The sequence below is a fragment of the Pinus tabuliformis genome, chromosome 7, assembly GCF_031772625.1.
Source record: "Pinus tabuliformis cultivar Carrire ecotype Pingquan chromosome 7, CPIR1, whole genome shotgun sequence".
In the NCBI taxonomy this organism is placed as follows: domain Eukaryota; kingdom Viridiplantae; phylum Streptophyta; class Pinopsida; order Pinales; family Pinaceae; genus Pinus; species Pinus tabuliformis.
In genome coordinates, this window is record NC_142293.1 from 1,417,093,972 (window position 1) to 1,417,114,483 (window position 20,512).

Here is a 20,512-nt window from a genome sequence, read left to right on the forward strand (position 1 = left end):
CTCCTAGATCCACTTAAGGAAGTGGGGCTGACAAAATAACCACAAACTAACAGCTTACCTCATTCCCCAAGGCTATAGGACTCTCAAGGGCCAAAGTACTAACCCAGGCGACCAAACCCTACGATGGGTTGCATTTCTTAGAGTTTAACCACCAACCACATGCATGAAAAGACCTCCATGTAATTATAGGCCTCCAACCACACGCACAAGCTTCCCTAGGTGCGGTTGTGACCCAATTCTCTAGTTCTAAGCATCTTGTCATGGGATCAATGGCCCCTTTTAAAAACTTCCTCCATACCACTGCCTAGAATTGATTAAGAAATCTGAGAATCATGTATAACATGGAAACCAAGCTAAACATTTAATCTCAACTTATAACTTGACCTAGACTAACTAGAACATACTAGGAATTTTGTCAAACTCATGGAAAAAATGTACGCTACAGGTCATGAATGCATATATGATCATAAACTTAGAGTCTTCATCTAGGAACCACCAAGAATGCTACAAACCTTCGCTAGCTAGCTACAATAAAACTTGTTAGTCTACGCATTCATTGTTGGGTTGCGTTATATTCTTTCCATGACTAGCCCATGTAGTTAATCGGGGGGTTAGAAAGGGGGCAAAGCCCCCCTTTCGTTGCATCGATTGCGTAGAGGGGGGAGTCACAAGGGGGTTTTAGGGGTGCAGGTAGCCCAAGTCTATGGGGTCTGGGGCAGCACCACAGATAATTTTGTTTTTGGACCCTATATTATGTTGGGCTGACCTACCTATGGTTTTGTGCATGATTTTTCGCATATGGTTTTGGACGCGATGGTTTTTGGTCAATGGTTTTGGATGCGATGGTTTTCGGTCCATGTTATTGGATGCTTTGGCATGTATAAATATGTATTGTAACATTGAAAGGAACATAATGAAAAATCAAGCTGGTAGTCCCCGTTTTGGGATCCAAGGGAAAATCTCTATGTATATGTGTTTTATGTGTTATGCTCTCACATTGTTTATTTTTTGTGTTTTAGAATTCGTATGCAAGTAATTTATGTACAGGGTTAACACTTGCATTTGGTATCAGATTTGTTTTGACTTCAAGGGGACGCCTTTATTGCTGAGGGGTTTCGCTTGGGCCTGTGGTAGACCCTGTTCAATGGGAGATCTATGAGATCGATTCTGGTGGTGAAAGAAGATGGCGAGCAGTGGAAATATAGAGATCAAGAAATTTAATGGTCAGAGTTTTGAGCTGTGGAAACTCAAGATGGAGGATCTGTTGGTGGATAAAGATCAGTGGATTGCGGTAGATCTAGGTACTAAACCAATGGGAGTGTCTGATGAAGAATGGAAGAAGTTATATCGGAAGGCAAAGAGCACAATACGATTGTGTCTCAGATTCAGTTTTGTTGAATGTATCAGGGGAAGCTACGGAAAAGGCTTTGTGGGACAAGTTAGGGACTTTGTACCAATCTAAGTCTCTGATGAATAAACTATTCCTGCAGAAAAAGCTGTATAGCCTGAGGATGAAAGATGGAGACTTAGTAACAGAGCATCTAAACACATTTAATACTGTGGTAAGTCAGTTATTATTTGTTGATATTAAAATTTCAGTTGAAGTGCATGAGTTTGTTGTGTTCTCTACCAGATTCATGGGATAGTCTGGTTATTGTAATAGGTAGCAATACAACTACCTTGCAATTTGATGAAATAGTCTCATCCTTTCTGACAGAAGAGATGAGATGAAAAAATATGGAGATTCACAATGGTGATGCCTTGTCTATACGAGGACAGTCCCAGAACAGAAACAAAAATAAGTCATCGAGTAGGAGACCTAAATCTAGAGGGAGATCTAAATCTCCAGGAAAACCTCTAAAGGTAGTGTGCTAGAAATGTGGAAAGGAAGGGCACTACAAAAGGGACTATAAATCTAAACCTCCTGATAAATGAAAGTGATCAAATGATGCTCCTTCTGCAGAGGCGAAAACCACCTCAGATGAAGGTGGGGATGTGTACTTGGCTTCTTCAAGTACACATGTAGATCATGGGGCATGGTTGATTAACTTAGGTGCATCCTTTCACTTCACTCCCCATAGAGAGTGGTTCTGCAAGTATGAGAAATATGATGTCTTCTTGGGGGATGACAGGAAGGCTAGAATTGTTGGTCGTATGAAAAAAAAAAATTAATAAATAAATAAAAACAAAATAAAAAATAAAATAAAAAATAAAAAATAAAAAATAAAAAATAAAATAAAATAAAATAAAAAATAAATAAATAAATAAATAAAAATAAAAATAAAAATTGAAGTTGCAAGGTGGAAGGGTTAAAACACTTCCAGGTGTTCTGCATATTCCTACATTAGCTAGAAATCTAATTTCCGTAAGCAAGCTAGATGATGCAGGTGTAAAAACAGTGTTCAAGAAGGATACCTGCAAGATGGTTCGGGGGGCACTGGTATTGATGCGGGGAGTTTGAATTGGAACTTTGTACAAGCTGTAAGGTAGCACTATTATTGATGGGTGCAACAATTCCATGGTTCTTGAAAGTGGAGGAGAAAATCTGGTGGTCTCTGGAGAGAAGGCCATGTTGTGGCATCAAAGGCTTGGACATATTGGAGAGAAGGGCCTTCGAATACTTCATGGTAAAGGTATGGTAGAAGGTATGAGTAATAGCTCTCTGGATTTTGATTTCTGTGAAAATTGTGTATATGGGAAATAGAATCGGGTGAGTTTCCCCTATGGTGGTAAGAGGGCGAAACAGATATTAGAGCTTGTGCAAAGTGATGTGTTTGGACTTGTGAAGGCTCCATCACTAGGTAAGTCTGTGTATTATGTATCATTTATAGATGACTTCTCGAGGAATACATCGATATATTTCCTTAAGAAGAAATCTGAAGTCTTTGACAGGTTTAAAGAATTTAAGGCTCTGGTGGAAAACCAAACAGAGAAGAAGATAAAGGTGCTGAGAACAGATAATGATGGAGAGTTTTGCAGTAAGGAATCTAAAGAATTCTATAATAAGTGTGGTATAGCACGGTAGAAGACTACTCCATATACACCTCAGAAAAATGGAGTTGCGGAAAGAATGAACAAGACGTTGATGGAAAGGGCAAGAAGCATGCTCAGTGGTGCCGGGTTAGGACAGAAATTCTGGGCAAAGGCGGTGGAGACAGCATGTTACTTGGTCAACATATCACCTTCATCAACATTGGAGGATAAGACTCCACAAGAGGTATGGACTGATAAGAAACCCTCTCTTTCACATCTGAGGGTATTTGGATGTGATGCATATGTACATGTTCCAAAGGAGAAACGAACCAAGTTGCATAGTAAATCTGAAAAGTGCATCTTTATTGGTTATAAGGATGGTTCAAAGGGTTATAAGCTTTGGAACCCAGTAACAAGGAAGGTTGTATACAACCGAGATGTGGTGTTCAGAGAGGTGAAAGATGTTATTAAACATGAAGTCCAACCAAAGGAACCTGAGAAGATAGAGTTTGAGCTAAAGGAGGAAGAATCAAACTCTACAGTAGAGGAGGAATCAAAATATGAAAAGCCACAAACTCTGAGCGTGAGAAGATCAGTTTGAAAAAGAAGGTAGCCAGAAAGGTATAGTCCATCAGCTTTCTGTTCAAATTTTGCTTTATCTATTACTGATGATGATCCCAGAACTATGAAGGAAGCAGTAGATTCAGAGGATGGAAAACTCTGGAAAGAGGCCATGGTTGATGAAATGGCATCTTTGCACAAAAATGAGGCTTGGGATCTAGTGGAGTTGCCAGCTAGAAGGAAACCCATTGGCAACAAATGGGTGTTCAAGAAGAAGACAAATTCAGAAGGAAATGTGGAGAAATACAAAGCTCGGTTGGTAGCAAAAGGTTATTCCCAAGTGCCAGGAATTGATTTTGGTGATATTTTTTCTCCTGTTGCCAATGTAACTTCTAATAGTTTGCTTTTATCTGTTGTTACTGCTTTTGATTTTGAGGTAGAACATATGGATGTGAAGACATCATTTCTTCATAGGGATCTGGAAGAGGAGATCTACATGAAGCAACCTAAAGGCTTTGCAGTGAAGGGTAACAAATAACTGGTATGCAAGTTCAGGAAGTCTCTGTATGGGCTAAAATAGTCACCAAGGATGTGGTATCAGAAATTTGATACATATATATGGGGACTTGGCTTCACCAGAAGTAAAGCAAATCACTATGTGTATTTTACATTAATTGGTGACTGTGTTATTTATCTAGTCTTGTATGTGGATGATATGTTGCTAGTTGGAAATGACAAAGAAATTATCCAGGATTTGAAGACCCATTTGTCCTTCAAATATTTTTGGCATGGAAATTAAAAGAGATCGGACAAAGAGGAAGCTCTGGTTAAACCAGAGGAAGTATGTCGAGACAATATTGTAGAGGTTTAATATGCAAGATAATAAACAGGTGAAGGTTCCTATTCCTGTAGGTGTAAAGTTATCTACTGAACAGTGTCCCAAGACACAAGAAGAGGAAGAGGATATGTCCCATGTTCCATATGCAAGTGCAGTCGGTAGCCTGATGTATGTGATGGTCTATACTAGACCAGACATTGCACATGCAGTGGGAGTATTGAGCAGGTTTATGTAAAAACCAGGAAAGGAGCACTAGACAGCAGTGAAGCGGGTTTTTAGGTATTTGTGTGGCACTAGTGATTTGGTTTGTGCTACCAAGGAAGACCAGGATTGGACAAAGTGTTGGATACTCGTGGATTTGTTGATGCAGACTGGGCTAGAGAACTGGATCAGAGAAGATCTACAAGTGGGTATGTGTTTAACCTATTTGGAGGTGCAGCCAGTTTGATGAGTAAGAAACAATCTGTAGTGGCACTATCAACTACAGAGGCAGAATACATGGTAGCCACTCATGCAAGCAAGGAAGCAGTTTGGCTGTAGAGATTGTGTTCAAGTATGGGGTTAGTACAGAGAGCTATAAGGATAGACTATGACAGCGAAAGTGCAATTTTCATGGCAAATAACCCTACATATCATTCAAAGAGAAAGCACATTGATGTTCAGTATCACTTTGTGAGGGATATGATCGAAGACAAAAAGGTGATGCTAGTAAAGGTGGACACTTTGAAGAATATTGCAGATGCATTGACAAAATATTTGAGCTCTAAGAAGTTGTCTTGGTGTAGAGAAACAATGGGTGTTGCAGGGCTAGATAAATGACTAAGCTCTCTTGTGGCCCCCTATGGAAAGATAACAACAAGTGGGATAATGTTGGGTTGTTTTATATTCTTTCCACGACTAGCCCACGTAGTTAACTGGGGGGTTAGAAGGGGGGCGGAGCCCCTCCTTTGTTGCGCTAATTGCGTAGTGGGGGGAGTCACAGCGGGTTTGTGGGGTGCAGGTAACCCCACTCTATGGGGTCCGGGGTAGCACCCCAAAATCAAAAATCAAGCTGGTATGCTCTCCCAGCTTGATTTTTCATTATGGATCCCAATACATTTTTATATTGGATGCTTCGACATGTATAAATATGTATTGTAACATTGAAAGGAGCATAATGAAAAATCAAGCTGGTAGTCCCGATTTTGGGATCCAGGGGAAAATCTCTGTATATATGTGTTTTATGTGTTATGCTCTCGCATTGTTTATTTTCTGTGTTTTAGAATTTGTATGCAAGTAATTTTTGTATGGGGTTAAAACCTACATTCATTAACCATTCACATATTCATAAAAAATGTCGAGAGCCATAAATAATTTACATTATATAACCAACATAGAAGCCATGGAAACTTAGCCATAATATCACCATCATAATCAATACATATGCTCATAAAGTCAGGGACTTCCACATGCCACCCAACCATAGATTGGTCAAACCAAATATTTCTTTCAGCAAATCACCCCCATTCCATATTCAAAGCATGAAAGTGGGATCTCATGCAATAACCAAGACAAAACTAAACCAGGGCTTCTAGAGGTCAAACCACCTTAAGCCACCAACTAGAGACTAAATGGTAAGGCTGACAAATTGTCTAGGGTAGTTGTGTCCCTTTAGGAATGGGATTTTACCTCTAATGAATTCCTTGTTGGTCTTTTCATTCAATATTTTTCCTTCCTTTCATAAATCTATTTATTATAGCCATAAGTTGTTTTAAGGATATAAAATTCATATACAATTTTTTTTTTCATTTTTTTAAAGTATTTATCTATGTATTGATCAAATTAGTAAGAGGCATAGTAGGAAATAATGGTTCAAGTTTCGAAAAAATTGTAATTATGCACATGGTAATAATATGTATTTCTCTCTATTTCAAATATAAAAAAATATTTTTTCCTCTAGAATATGTGTGTGTGTGTTATTGACATAGACCCCTTATTCATAAATTTATTAAACTAGAAGAAAAATATTATTTTATGTTTTGCTTAAGAAAGTATTTTGAATCGACTTGAATTCTAAATCTATCAAATATAAATAAGCCTTGTTTGAGTAAAACACCTCATGTGGATTCAAATTCACACCTTTAGGAGTATGGTGGTCTTTAAAAATAACATCCAAATGAATTTCAATTGTTCTTACCCAATTGAATGTGTCTAGTGGAAACCTCTATTATACAATGAAACACTTTCATAAGATATGGAATTCTAATGACTCATCTTTAGCCATACCAATATAGTTTTCACAATAAATAGGATGATAATGCATTGTTTAATAGTAATAAAATGAATTTATGTTTCATGCTAAAATCCCATGTATTTGAATGAAATTCTTTCTCCCAATCTATACAAAACTACCATCTCTCAATAAAAAAGCCATGTATAAATAGGTCCCCATATAAAACCCTCACTCTATGGGCATAGTAGAATGCATTCTAGGATATTCGTCTAACTCATTTGAAGTTAACATTGTTTTATTTGATTAATCAAGAATAATGTAGCATAAGCATACCACCTTTTGTCCATGTGCCATTCTTACCCAAAGAGTGAAGAATTAGTTTATTACCAAAAGTATCCAAACATGTAAATTCTAGGTTACTCATATGGAACTCATGAATAACTTTCTATACAATGATCTCTTCAAAACTAGTTTTTCTTTAAGAAAAACGATTGTATCAAAGTTTAGAATATTGTACTTGACAAATTGTGTAATTATAAAACATCAATATGGATAAGGTATTTTGTTATCATTGGGTTTGGTCTAAACATCATTAACATTAGATATGGTATTCCTTAGATATGGTATGAGAATAATGTTTCCCTATCCACAATCCAAATTTATACATGTGACTTGCAAGAAGAAACATATATTTTTAACCATGATTTATATCCACTAAAAGTGTATATATATATATGTATTAGTTTTTTCAAATAAAAATTAACATATATATATATATATATATATATATATATATATATATATAGATATAAAATTAAGTGAACTCTTGTTTCTTATTTTATCAAATATTAATATTTTTTTGGTTTTTTTAATTTTTCTTTGTCAAATATAATGGTGCTACATGAAGTATCAATCATTTCAATATTAACTATTTCCAATATATACATTAAATATGCCAGCTAAACATAAATGATAATTTATGAAATATTTATTATCTTATTTTAAGTTCTCATTACATATAATTATGAAGCCCACATTGTTAAAGTCAACATGGAAATGTTAATTTTGTTAATTAAATTTTATTTTATAAAGAAAAAACAAATATCTTAATTTTTTATATCTTTTTCAATCATTTTTTCTTCCTCTTAATTGGATGTCATATATTTTTTCCATTTCACTATTAATATCATTCCCAAAAGAGTCATCTAACACTCAAAGAGAAAGTTCAACAATCTGTATTCAAAGATAGCACACTCATAAAACTAAAATTAACAATAAAATCAATTCGTAAGTACATGACAAAAAGTTAACTGTAAGATCAACCAACACATACATCAATATCAATACGTACAGGATTTACTTACTAACTAGACAACAAAATAACGAGAAATAATATTCATATTTATAATTAAATTATATTAATAAAAATAATCCAATAAGTTAATAAATAAAGTTTACTGACTAATAAATGTATTAAAGTTAAAACATATTAATCTTTCTTACTTACCAACCCAGACAAACACATAACTAAAATTGATATTCAAATTTACAACAAACCAATTCATATTAAGTTAATAAAACGAAGTTAACTAATAAAAAAATATACTCAACTTAACCCAAACAAACACATAACTAAAATTGATATTCAAATTTACAACAAACCAATTCATATTAAGTTAATAAAACGAAGTTAACTAACAAAAAAATATACTCAACTTAAAACATACTAATCTTCTTTAATGTTTTTTATAATATTTAAAATTTGTATTAATATATAATATTCACTAGAGCAAATACGCAGTAGGCTATTTCCACAACCAAACTATTGAATACTAATTTGAATATGATATTATTTATATATTTATTTAGTTTTTGGGTTCTTTAAATAAAAGGTAAAGTGAATATAATATTATATTAGATATGGCTAATATTGATTAATCAATATGTACAATTCTTTTTTGTTTCCTTTGAACATGTGATTTATTTGTTCTTAATAATTAAGATTATTTTATGTTGTTGGAGTGATCTTTCTTTAGTGTTTATGGCATTAGGGCTTTGTAAATGTGTTGTTAAGTAAACTGCCAGCTAAAGTGATATGTGTGGAAAGCCATGTAAACTTGTTTTGAGATAAAATACACTAATCTTAATTAATTGAAAAAAGAAAAAGAAAAAAAAGAGAGAATTCTCTCAATTTTATCATATCTAAAACTGAAATTAGTTAATTAAAAGGTAAAAAAAATAAAAATATAAAAAAATTCGAGAACAATTAAAACTTTATTTTTTTTGGGTAATTATAAATCTGTAACGAGTTATTCGAAATAGAAGATTTTTATAAATTAAATCTTAAAAATTTTATCAATAAAAAATAAGCTAGTAATTTTAAATATTATAAACCATTTCCAATTTCAAAATTTATGAAAGTCTATGATTCTGAATATTATAAAGTTGTTCCTACTTTATATATCTCTAAATATTATATATGAGTGTATATATCATAAAGTTACAACCAATATGACAATATCTTAACCTTTGCTCAAAGCACAACAAATTGCTCGAAATTTCAGGCCCTGTCAGTTCACGAAGAACAAGGAGAGATGCACTCCAACATTGCTTGAATGGAAGCTTGAAAAAATGGTTTACCGGTCGCACCAAAACATTGTCAAAAACTTGCTTTGACCTACTTCAAAATTTAAAATTTGCATATTTAAAACATCTCAGCAAAACCTGAGACAATTTTTGGAAACTCGAATAGTTCTTCACCTTTGACATCTTGTAACAAATGTCAAAGAAGTTCAGTCCCATAAGAAAAAATAATTTTTATGTCAAAGAAGTTCAGTCCCATAAGAAAAAATAATTTTTATAAAACTGGGTATAGCGTATGGCTCTAATCTGATATGACAGAAAATCTGCTAAAGCTCTAATGCAAGTTTTTGTCCAATGTGTCACTTTTTATAAAATTGGGTATTGTGTATGCCTCTAAACTCTGGTCTGACATGACAAAAAATCTGCAAAAGCTCAAATGCATGTTTTTTTTGGAAATATCGGAGAATTAATGATTTTATTTTTCATACACCTGCTTAGATAGTTGAAAAATCAGTCCACTAGTGTGATTTGCTTACATCAAAATAGTTTTTCTAGCCCAACTTAAATTTAGAGAGTAGTAATCTCTCTTAAGTCATGCTTCAAGCCATAAAAATTTGGCGATTATAGATTTATATATACCTTTTGTATATCTCACTAATAGCACTTCTTCAAATCAACTTCCTCAACATATGCATTTGAAAAGGATAAATCAATTTAGGCAAGAATAAGCCAAATCATTTTCCCCAACAAGCTCATTTGCAGTGGCATCCAACTTTTCCCTTGAGAACTCGTTGATGGGGGCAAAAAGAACAAAACCTCTTCAAAATGAAAAGAATGCACAATATATCAAAAATAACACATATATCAAACATTCTTTTTGCAAGTAACCTTATTTAACCTTCTTTACTTTATCCCACCTGCAGACAATTCTCAAACAAACTCCAGAGGTAAATCTTGCTAATTTCTGGTAAAAAGGATCTTACTTTGTAAAATGGACCAATTCCCATTTTCAAAAGTAAAATGGTATGAGAATATAACGCCAAGTGGCAAAATCATAAAATCCTTGAAACCTATGTATCATGTAATAATACCATCTGCTTAGATAAAAAAATAACTAGGATCTTGTGCAAATATAACCATGTAAACCATTTGTGACAGGAGCCCAAACAATGTACAATGGACCAATTCCCATTTTCAAAAGTAACATGGTATGAGAATATAATGCCAGGTGGAACATAAAATCCATGAGAATATACATCCATGAAAGCCTATGTATCATGTAATAAATTATCAACTACCATATGCGTGGATAACAAAATAAGTAGGATCTTGTGCAAATATAACCATGAAGGTAAGCCATTTGTGACACAAGCCCAAACAATAGCTCAATGTGAAATAATCTTATTTATATAGTGTTAACTTAGGTGTACCAAGCACCCAATCATAGATATGATTATATGCAGAACCAGTAGCAGATAGTGCACTAAACAAATTGTGTGCCTTGATAATCGCTGAACCACGTTGATGTATAGTGGGGATAAATTCCCTATCCAACCTTCCTTAAATATACCAACATATACACGTTCTCTCTGTCAAAGGTATGTTATCCATCATTGCCTCCAGGACCACATAAAAGAAAAATGATAATAATTTTATTAATGTCAATTATAGTGACTGCAAAGTGCGACAGTGATTCTTAAAGATTCTTAAAAAAAAAAATTGATAAATTACACAATATTTGTAACTTGTAATGATAATAATTATCAGACATCATCTCCAACAAGCTCTCGCACTGGTTTCTCTGAAATCTGAAATATGTCCAAGAGCACTATTGTGATTGAGTCTTGTCAAGGATGTTATATTCATCTCCGGAATAGATGGAGCAAACTCTTTGAAAATCATTGCATTAGTATTTACTGGGTTAGCAACCACCAAGACCATACCAACAGAAATTCAATATCCTAAACTAATTTCTATCAAGACTATAACTAGCGAGAAAAACTTACAAATTATACTTTTCATTGTGTCGCTTGATATTACCCCATAAAGGGGAAATGGAAATAAGGCCTAGGAAAAATATTTGACAGTACACATTCATACAGTATTAATCACATAAAAAAACTTTAAAACATTGATATGCTTCGCTGCAGAGGGAATATTAATCACATAAAAAAACTTTAAAACATTGATATGCTTCGCTGCAGAGGGGCACTGTAAACACACAAAATAAGGGATATTTGATGAAGCTCTATCTATTCCTGATAAATTTTACAAGGAAAATAAGAATTCTCCTTTGCTTAAATAATAAAAGACTAAATTCACCTTGCAATTTGGAGCAGCATGTTGCTCTAATTCTGGGGCCTGTGACTTGTAGATAGATACATTTTTAGACATAACGTCCTTCCTTTCCATACCCTCCATGGGCAATTCGCCAACCGTCATAACTATGTTCACACCACTACATGCTTCAACAGGATCCATGGTGGCAACAATACCTATTTTCAAACTTGGTTAGTTTTTATTAAGGGTGATTTAATCATGCACGCTAGATGGTTTAATACAACAATAAAGGGGCCAAAAAACACGATAGATGGTTTAATACAACAATGAAGGGGCCAAAGAGCCACTCTCATCTGTACTCTCACTGTTTATGCAAATAGCAAAAGATTCCTCAAATTTATGTAGAATATCTAAAAAATAATTAAAACCTTTCAAAACAGGGAAAGAAACATCTATCAACTCCATTTTCACCCCATTCAGAGCCTCTACTGCTGGAGGAATATCAAGCATCTGCAATATAACAGACTGGTCCGGGACGAGCATTATGCCTCTAGCAACCATAGGCTAATTGATTTTTCCTGCATAATAGATCATGTTATCAGAGTCATGCCTCGAAAACATACGAGGAAAGAAGATGACATTGGCAGAAGGCAATTTCATCTACCGGATCAATGAAAAATGGAAATGAGGATCATCAAAGCATTACTTTCAACAGCAGCAAATTGCAACAGACTAGTTTATTACAGATTTGCCAAAGATTTACAGATTTAAAATAGTCTTAAAATCATTTATATTGTAGAGTTTTAGCCTTATAGAACATCCAATTCTCAAGTTTCACGGTACATAAATAAATTGGATATTATTATAGGATTCGCATATTCCAGTGTAAAAGTTTTGTAGCTCAATATTTTCAATGGATTTTCCACCCATCAAAATTCTCTCTCTTTCCCAAAAAAATTTCTTAACAGAGTAATTATTGACTTTATCACAAACTTATCTAAAATCTATAAATTTAAAACGGTTTTTTCCAAAAATTAATTCTTAACAGAGTAATTATTGACTTTATCACAAACTTACTTAAAATCTATAAATTTAAAATTGTCTTTTCCAAAAAATAATTCTTAACAAAGTAATTATTGACTTTATCACAAACTTACCTAAACTCTATAAATTTAAAATTGCCTTCTTAATATTTTATAATTTTTGGAGCAAAATTCTGGAGCAACCCTATGAGCCCATATAAATATCTAGCTCATATAGATATCTAATTGTACAAAAAAATTTGTAATCTCACATTTTGAGTGGACTCTTTCACATAGATGATAGGAAAGAGTAAGACTATGAGCCAATATAAATTAATCTAATTGTATAATAATAATTGTGTACAGCCTAAGGCCACCAAACGTTGTTGGATTCGAAGGCTGAATAAAACCATTGAGAGAATCTCGGGTGCCTGCGAAGCCGCCCTGGAAATGAAATTTTTTGGGTCGATTTTCGCTCTAAGTTGCACAAATATACTTCCCTTGCGCTGTCAACCATCATTATCCACTCGCTGTTTATTGCCACCAAATAATTCTTATGGCATTCTGGGATGCATATATCATGCAGTTCATGCCATTCTGCAGCGTCTCGAACATCATTTAACGTCCACATGCGGATACTCCCACCTTTCTCTCCCTGAAGTATTAACACCACCCGACCATTGGAGCTACTCATATAAAGAAATGCTGGCCCGAATGCGCAGATACTTCTGCAGCCCTCTGGCAGTGTAATTTCTGTCCAACTACTCTCTGCAATATCGACTGCCACCATGATATAGCTGCCATATCATACGGTTCTCCAATAAAACTTTCCATTGGAATAGCTACCCTTCCCACGAGGTTGAATGAAGAGGGGTGCTTTGACGGAAACCTTACTCCATGCATTGGACTCTGAATCATAAATTTGCAACCCCATTAAATTCCCACTTTGTTCATCAAGATTATTTTGACCGAACAAGACAGTGCAACGCCTTAGCCTAGCGTCGAATGTCATCGCAGTGAAATCCCAGTATCGCTTAAAACTGGCAGGGCGAGGGAGTTGTCTCCAGGTTCTGGTAGCAGGATTGCATACAGAAAGATTCAATCTGTCATTCTCTGTGTGACAGAGGCAGATGCTCTGGCATGCATTCAGAACGACTCGGCCACTTGGACAAGGGGATTTGTACATGTTTATATCCGAACCACCACCGTGTCCTAATTCTATGATCCACGTCTCCTGATATTGGCGATCCCAATAGAGTTGAATGAGAAATCCAGGGTTGGAATTCACTGAAAAATTTGGATCGATTCTTTGCAGGGCATCGCCAGGAGGTAACAGATTTTTCCATCGCTTGCAGACAATCCTCATTCTGGCAACATCCCGAACAGGAAGCCTAGCTAAAATCGAACCCAACAAATCGTCCGGTAAGCCTTCCCAAAAATTTGTTTCTGTTTCCATCTGTTGATTGTCCGTAGGAGGCGCAAAGATTTATAATAAATCAAAAACAGAGGACCTTGAATTGTTCCTGCACCTCCTGAGCTTCACAAACACTTCCATTCCTCAGAAGAAACGAGGTATATATAAGAGAAGGCGTGGAAAAATATAGGTGAAAGATAAATACCATAGTTTCATTAACAAATTTGGATTTAAATAAAAATAAGTAAGTTTGTTAATTTGGATTTAAATAAAAATAAGTAAGATTTAAATAAAAATAAGTAAGTTTGTTTTATTGCTGTATAAAAAACTAAATCAAACTAAAACTTCACTTAAAAGTTAAAACTAAATAACTGAAACAAAATTTCCTCAACTAAGTTGGAACTTAAGACCACCAAACATATTTTTTTTTTGTTACGTACCTATTAATTATATATAATTAATATAAAAAAAATACTACCAAACTTACACAAAACAAAATAATGCATGAGATTCTATCTATTGGGATCAACGCAGAAAAGTAGTAACTTTTTTAAATATTTGGGAAAAGTAGAAATTTTTTAAATGTATTTTTTGTTTTTCCGGAAAAGTAAAAACAGAAAAGTATTTCATTTTAGAATGCTAGGCTTGATATTCTAGAAGCTAGCTTGGGATAATTTATTTAGGGAGGGCTTTGTCTAGAAGCTGTGAGTATTTATTGCGAGGCTTTACAGGTAAAGGGCCAAATACATCAACCAAATAAAGAAACAATCTGTCCCATTAACTATCTTTAGCCTTGTAGACGTTAAAATTATTTTCTTCCTTTCTTTCATATAATGCATGTCTCTTTTAGAAATTTCACTTTTATATATCTGTACTAAAAATTCAAACTTTTATATATACCAACTGCATGTTAACTCCATGGTAAAATTACACATTTACATTACATTTGCTCACTCACTAGTATATATATATATATATATATATATATATATATATATATATATATATATATATATATATATATATATTTCATTTAACTCTACATATAATTATACTATATTATATAAAATTATGTATGGTTATATACTATATTATATATAATTGTTTATGGTTATACATTTAATTAGTTTGTACGTTAATTATAAATTTATATAATATAATATAAATATAAGTTATTATATTATAATAATCATATAAATTTATTTTAATTTCAAATTTATTAATAATTAAAAATAATAAAAAAAAATCTTAATATGTAAATTTGATTTTTTTATACTCAATAAATTTTAAGTTGAAATAGACATATGCTAGTTTTTAATAATACTATTTATACTTGTATCAATTTCATATCTTTATGTATACAAATATTCTTTCTTTTAATTTTATCAAAAAATTGATAATATATATGGTTATATACTGATGATGAACCACACTTGTTGGTTCGAAAAACGTTGCAAAAAATTCTCTCATATGATTTCTACCGAAAGACTTTGTTTAATATATATAGTTATATAATATTTTCTAGCATTTTTATGTGTTTAATATTTTTAGATTTAAATTTTTAAATAGATAATTAATGAAGATGATGATTAACCTCCACTAAGATCAATGAGATCTATCATACTTTAAGTAAATAAGAATCTAATTGTGGTTCTTCAAAATATTATTTCTATGATTAAAAAAAGGAAGAAACAAATGCTCCAAGATCACTATAAAGAGACAAAGAGTTTATTGCCAGTATTAAATTTTTGCAAGTTTATGAAATAATTTTAAGTATAAAGTTAATGGAACTATGAATATGGATCATTATTTTGATTTATATATTTACATAGTTAAATTTATATTTAGTATTTATATTTTATATATTTTTCATATTTTTATAGAAATACTCGTATCAATTAGGTTAGATGTACCTATGTTTTGAAATAGTGCTTTGAAATTTTTATGTTAATTATCAATAATTAGAAGGTGGATTTGTAAGCTTCCAGTAGAGTTGTGCATGTAATAATTGCTAAAATTTATATTTGGTATGAGTTGCATGACAATTTTTTTTCAGTACAAAAAAAGCATAATATATATTATAAACATATGATAAAAATACATTGAGCTTGTTCCAGTCGAAGCAAATGTCGTACATAAAAGCATAGCAGAAACATATGCTGCATGAGAGCGGTCACATTTCACAAAACCCCTTGAAAAATGTCGTACATAAAAGCATAGCAGAAACATATGCTGCATGAGAGGGGTCACATTTCACAAAACCCCTTGAAAAAAACAGAGCATAAATGGGGTCCTTCTAAAGAGAAAAGGACTTATAAGTGGCTGTGTGAGCCAGGCAAGAAGCAGACAGCCCACAGTGGTGCACTGGAGAAAAAAAAACCTGTTGAGAATAAAAACACCATCTACGAAGGAGGGAATCCCACCTCGCAGAGGACACTGAATTTGCCCAGTGGCCAGGCCAGAAAAAATCATCAACAGGAAAAAAAAACCAACGCACAGTAAAATTGATATGAAAAACTAAGTACCAGGGGGGAAGAAGTCCTCAATATTGTAAATGCAGTTTCCCCAGTAGATGTCCATATGCCATTTGCCAAGATCTTGGAGTAAGCCTTTTTTTGATAAGTTGTCGCCATTTGCCAAGAACTTGGAGTAAGCCTTTTTTAGATAAGTTGTCTGCTTGCATATTTTGGGACCTGTCTATGTGCTGAATAGAGTATCCATTTTGAAATTGCCAGAAGGTCTCGATTCTCTTCATCCATCCTGAAAGAAGAGGATTGTTTATAGACACCTTCCTAAAACATGATCAATTATAATTTTGGAATCTCCATGTATATGTAGAACCGGTATATCTAGAAAATGGTTGAACCATAGTAGACCCCAAAGAGCCATAGCTTCTGCTCTGTTATTGGTTCCATTACAGTAAAGACTATATTTTAGATGATCATTTATGGATATCAAAAAACCACAGGCACATGTACCTTTTTGTGCCGCACCATCAAAAAAGGCCATTGGAAATTCTAGCAATGTTTGACAATTCCTACTGGGGTTTCTGCAAGACTGTTTAGGTTGTGGCAAAAAAGCATTGTAATTTGCAATGATTTTGTAGGCAATTTGCTGAAACTCCTCTCTTCTATTTTGGAACAAAAATGTATTCCTCCATTTCCAAATTGTCCATAAACAGAGGAGAGGAATGGGTCTCCAAGAGGGCTTCTGAGTACTCCACCATTCCAGTGAGTCCTTAATGGAGGAATGCATGATAAAGCAGAAACCAAAGAATTTTGATAATTGTTTCCATACCTGTGTGGTAAGCTTGCAGTGTAAGAAAATGTGGTCATTGTTTTCGTCTTCAGCTTTGCAGATAGAGCATATGCCTGGCCCATGCCATTGCCTCTTCTGTAGGTTCTCCCAGCTGAGATTTTTGTTGTGAAAAACCAGCCAAGAGAAAATTGTAATTTTACTTGGAATTCCTGTTTTCCATAGAACTGAGGGGAATTGCCGGTCTGTTTGAGAAGGTATCATATTAGTTAAGGAAAAATAGGTATCAGCCATGCTTATATTGTTCGAGGACATCTTTCCTTTCCAGGTAAGATAATCGCGGGCTTTTGTACGGCAAATACCTATACTCTTAATGTTAGCCATGATCTTATCCCATTGAACTGCCTCTTGGCCGTGTAAGCCAATTCTGTTTGCTTCTTTCTAGATCGGAATAGAACCTTGCCAGCCCTCAATAACTTGTCCCCATACAAAGATGCCTGTGTTGTGTAGAAAATTTTTGATTTCTTGGGGAATAGAGCATCCCTCCCCAGCTCCCAGGATAGGATCTACAACAATTAAAATTCTGTTGCCATTCTGAAAATTCCATGTGAGATGTTGTATAAAAAAAAATTGAATTTTCTGAAAGCTTTTCCAGACCACCGATCCCTGTATGTTGCCAATGGTACCTTTCCTGTACCAGAACTCAAATTTTTTTTTTGCCAGGTACTTTTTTCTTATGGTCTTGCTCCAGGATCCTTCCCCAAATAATCCTCTCCATAGGGATTTACATAATAAAGCAGTTCCAAATTTTCATAGGTCCATAATGCCCCATCCTCCCAATTGTTTTGGCGAGATGATATTTCTTCTTTTCATATGAACCTCCCCAGATGAAATTAGATATTAACCGGTTTAGATCCTTGATAATGCTGGCTGGTATATAGAACAGGTGGGCCCAATAAACAATTGATTGTGTTAGAACTGCTTGGGTGAGTGTTGCTCTCCCTCCCATCGAGAGACATTTGCACTCCCATCTAGAAATTCTTTTATAAAAACGGTCAATGATCCATTGCCAATCTTCTCGTGAGTAACATGCAGGCTTTAAATGAAATCCGAGATACTTCATTCCCTCCTGAATAGGAGAGGTTTTGATGTTAAATAATCATGAGATGAATTCAATAGTTCTTCTGTCACACTTCCCATGATAGATTATGGATTTTCGATCATTAATCTGTAGTCCAGTGGCCATAGTAAATTTCTTTAGTATGTTGAAAAGATATAACCAAGTGAAACGGAAAAACATACCCAGAATCAGTATATCATCGACAAAAAAACTGTGTGATATGCTATTGTTTTTACTTATCATTACAGGCCAGAATTGTCCTTCCAGAACAGCTCTTTTGATATGCAGTCTTAAACATTGTGGTCGATTTTAGCAAGGCTCCCTGTTCGGGATTTTGGCAGAATGAGTATTGTCTGCAAGCGATGGGAAAATCTGTTACCTCCTGGCGATTCCCTGCCAAGAATCCATCCGAATTTTTCAGTGAATTCCATCCCTGCATTTCTCATTCAACCCTCTTGGGTTGGGGTTCCAGACATCAGGAGACCTGGGTCAACAATTAGGGCACGATGGTGGCTCGGATATAAACATTCAAAAATCCCCTTGTCCAAATGGCCTAATCATTGTGGATGCACGCCAGAGCATCTGTCTCTGTGAGAAATTCGAAGACAGATTGAATTTTTCCCTATGCAATCCTGCTACTAGAACCCAGAGACAACTCCATATTGGGCCTTCAATGCAATGACCTTCGATGCTACTCAGAGGTGTTGCACTGTCTTGCTCAGTCAAATTAATGTTAAAGAACGAACTGGGAATTTAATGGTGTTGGAAATTTATGATTCAGAGTCCAATACATAGACTAGGGTTTCCATGAAAGTACCCTTCTTTATTCAACTGCATGGCAAGGGTTAATGGTCAATGGCATGCGATGCCTTCAATTTCGCAGCAGTTCCTATTTCCACCTCCATAGCAAAGTTAATGCTATGGAGGTACCCCCTCTGACAGCGACAGACGGCGTGGTTGACGTCATGGCGCCCTTTCATCCTTGACCATGCATCATGGCATCCATCCAGCGCATCCATCCCTCTCCGGTTGCCGTGCTCCTGCCCCTCGACGGCGACCCTGCCCGCAGCCACTTTGGCCTCCCTCTGGCGTATTGATGAGCACATTTACCAACCTCCGGCACATTTACGGCATTTACGAACCACACCAACCTCCTCCAGGCCATTCAAAGTCCCGACAATTCAAACTGCAAGACAATTCACCTTCTGTACTCCGGCAAACAGAGAGGGAGATAGCACTCCGCGGAGAACAGAGGAGAGGTTCAATAACAGAGGAGCTTTTACCGAAAGTTTGAAACTATATGCAGCTGGCCATTGGTGATCGAAAATTGCTTTTGGCAAGGTTAGTGTGCATCCTTTTTATGAACTCTTCCCTGGTTAATGATCTGTAATTGGCATATATCTTTGTACCTCTAGCCATTTCAAGCTGGATACATCTGAAGCCTGCGAATTCTTGGTGAATTTTAACATCTATTTGCCTCAAAATTTCCATCGGAGTAGCTACTCTGCACACATAAGTTGATTGACGATTAGGACCTTGGATTTTTTGCAAATTTTTTGGGTATTTTCATCTTTGTTTTAGTCGTTGCTTACCACTATGTGATAGCTGATCCCAAGTATGAGTCAGGTTTATAATAACCTGAATACTGTCATGGGAATCGATTGTGACATCTCTGAAGGCAACAAGGACCCACCATAGACGTAGCATTTACATTATGCCTTTCTCTTGAAAATTTTGTTTACAGATTTACAAAACATGGAAGATGATTGTCCTCGACGTGATTTGATTTTGCATGCCACTGATTTTGATGAAGTAAAAGTCCTTATTGTTGATTAGATATATTTTGAAAATTTCCTAGTAAAGCCATAATTCTGAAAAAAATGATCTGTAATTGATTTAGCACAGATTCCAAAACACGTTTCAATTGATTTAAAGATTTAAATATATTTTAAAGATTCAGAGATTACAGCTCGATTTGCTCACTCCGCCAAACTGTCCCGTAAAAGATAGCAAATTTATTCTAGAGCAGTAATATATGGCCAAATTTAGATCGCAACTGGACCCACAGTTCGGTAAATTTTATTTGACTCCTCACGAATGCGGTGCCATGAAGAACCCCGTGCTTCGCGAAGTATTCTGGATTTTTGGAGTATTTTTGAATGTAATTGTAGATTTCTGGAATATTTGAAACTTTCATTTAAAAATTCAGTTGACCCGTCTCCTCATAGTGAAATTTATTCTCAAAATCTAAAAT

At 34.6% G+C, this 20,512-nt stretch overlaps 1 protein-coding gene and 1 pseudogene across 1 annotated transcript; both read right to left on the reverse strand.

The window, feature by feature from the left end:
- Window positions 1-9,876: 9,876 nt before the first annotated feature.
- LOC149252966 (malate dehydrogenase 1, cytoplasmic-like) lies at window positions 9,877-12,008 on the reverse strand (annotated as a pseudogene).
- Window positions 12,009-13,274: 1,266 nt separating this feature from the next.
- LOC149252967 (F-box/kelch-repeat protein At3g61590-like) lies at window positions 13,275-13,925 on the reverse strand. The gene has a single exon (XM_089454322.1). The coding sequence runs from the start codon at window positions 13,923-13,925 to the stop codon at window positions 13,275-13,277; it is 651 nt and encodes a 216-aa protein (XP_089310448.1).
- Window positions 13,926-20,512: the final 6,587 nt, after the last annotated feature.

Bases quoted from the DNA above. Each gene is read 5' to 3' on its own strand.
- LOC149252967 (XM_089454322.1), bottom strand. From the start codon at position 13,925: ATGGAAACAGAAACAAATTTTTGGGAAGGCTTACCGGACGATTTGTTG.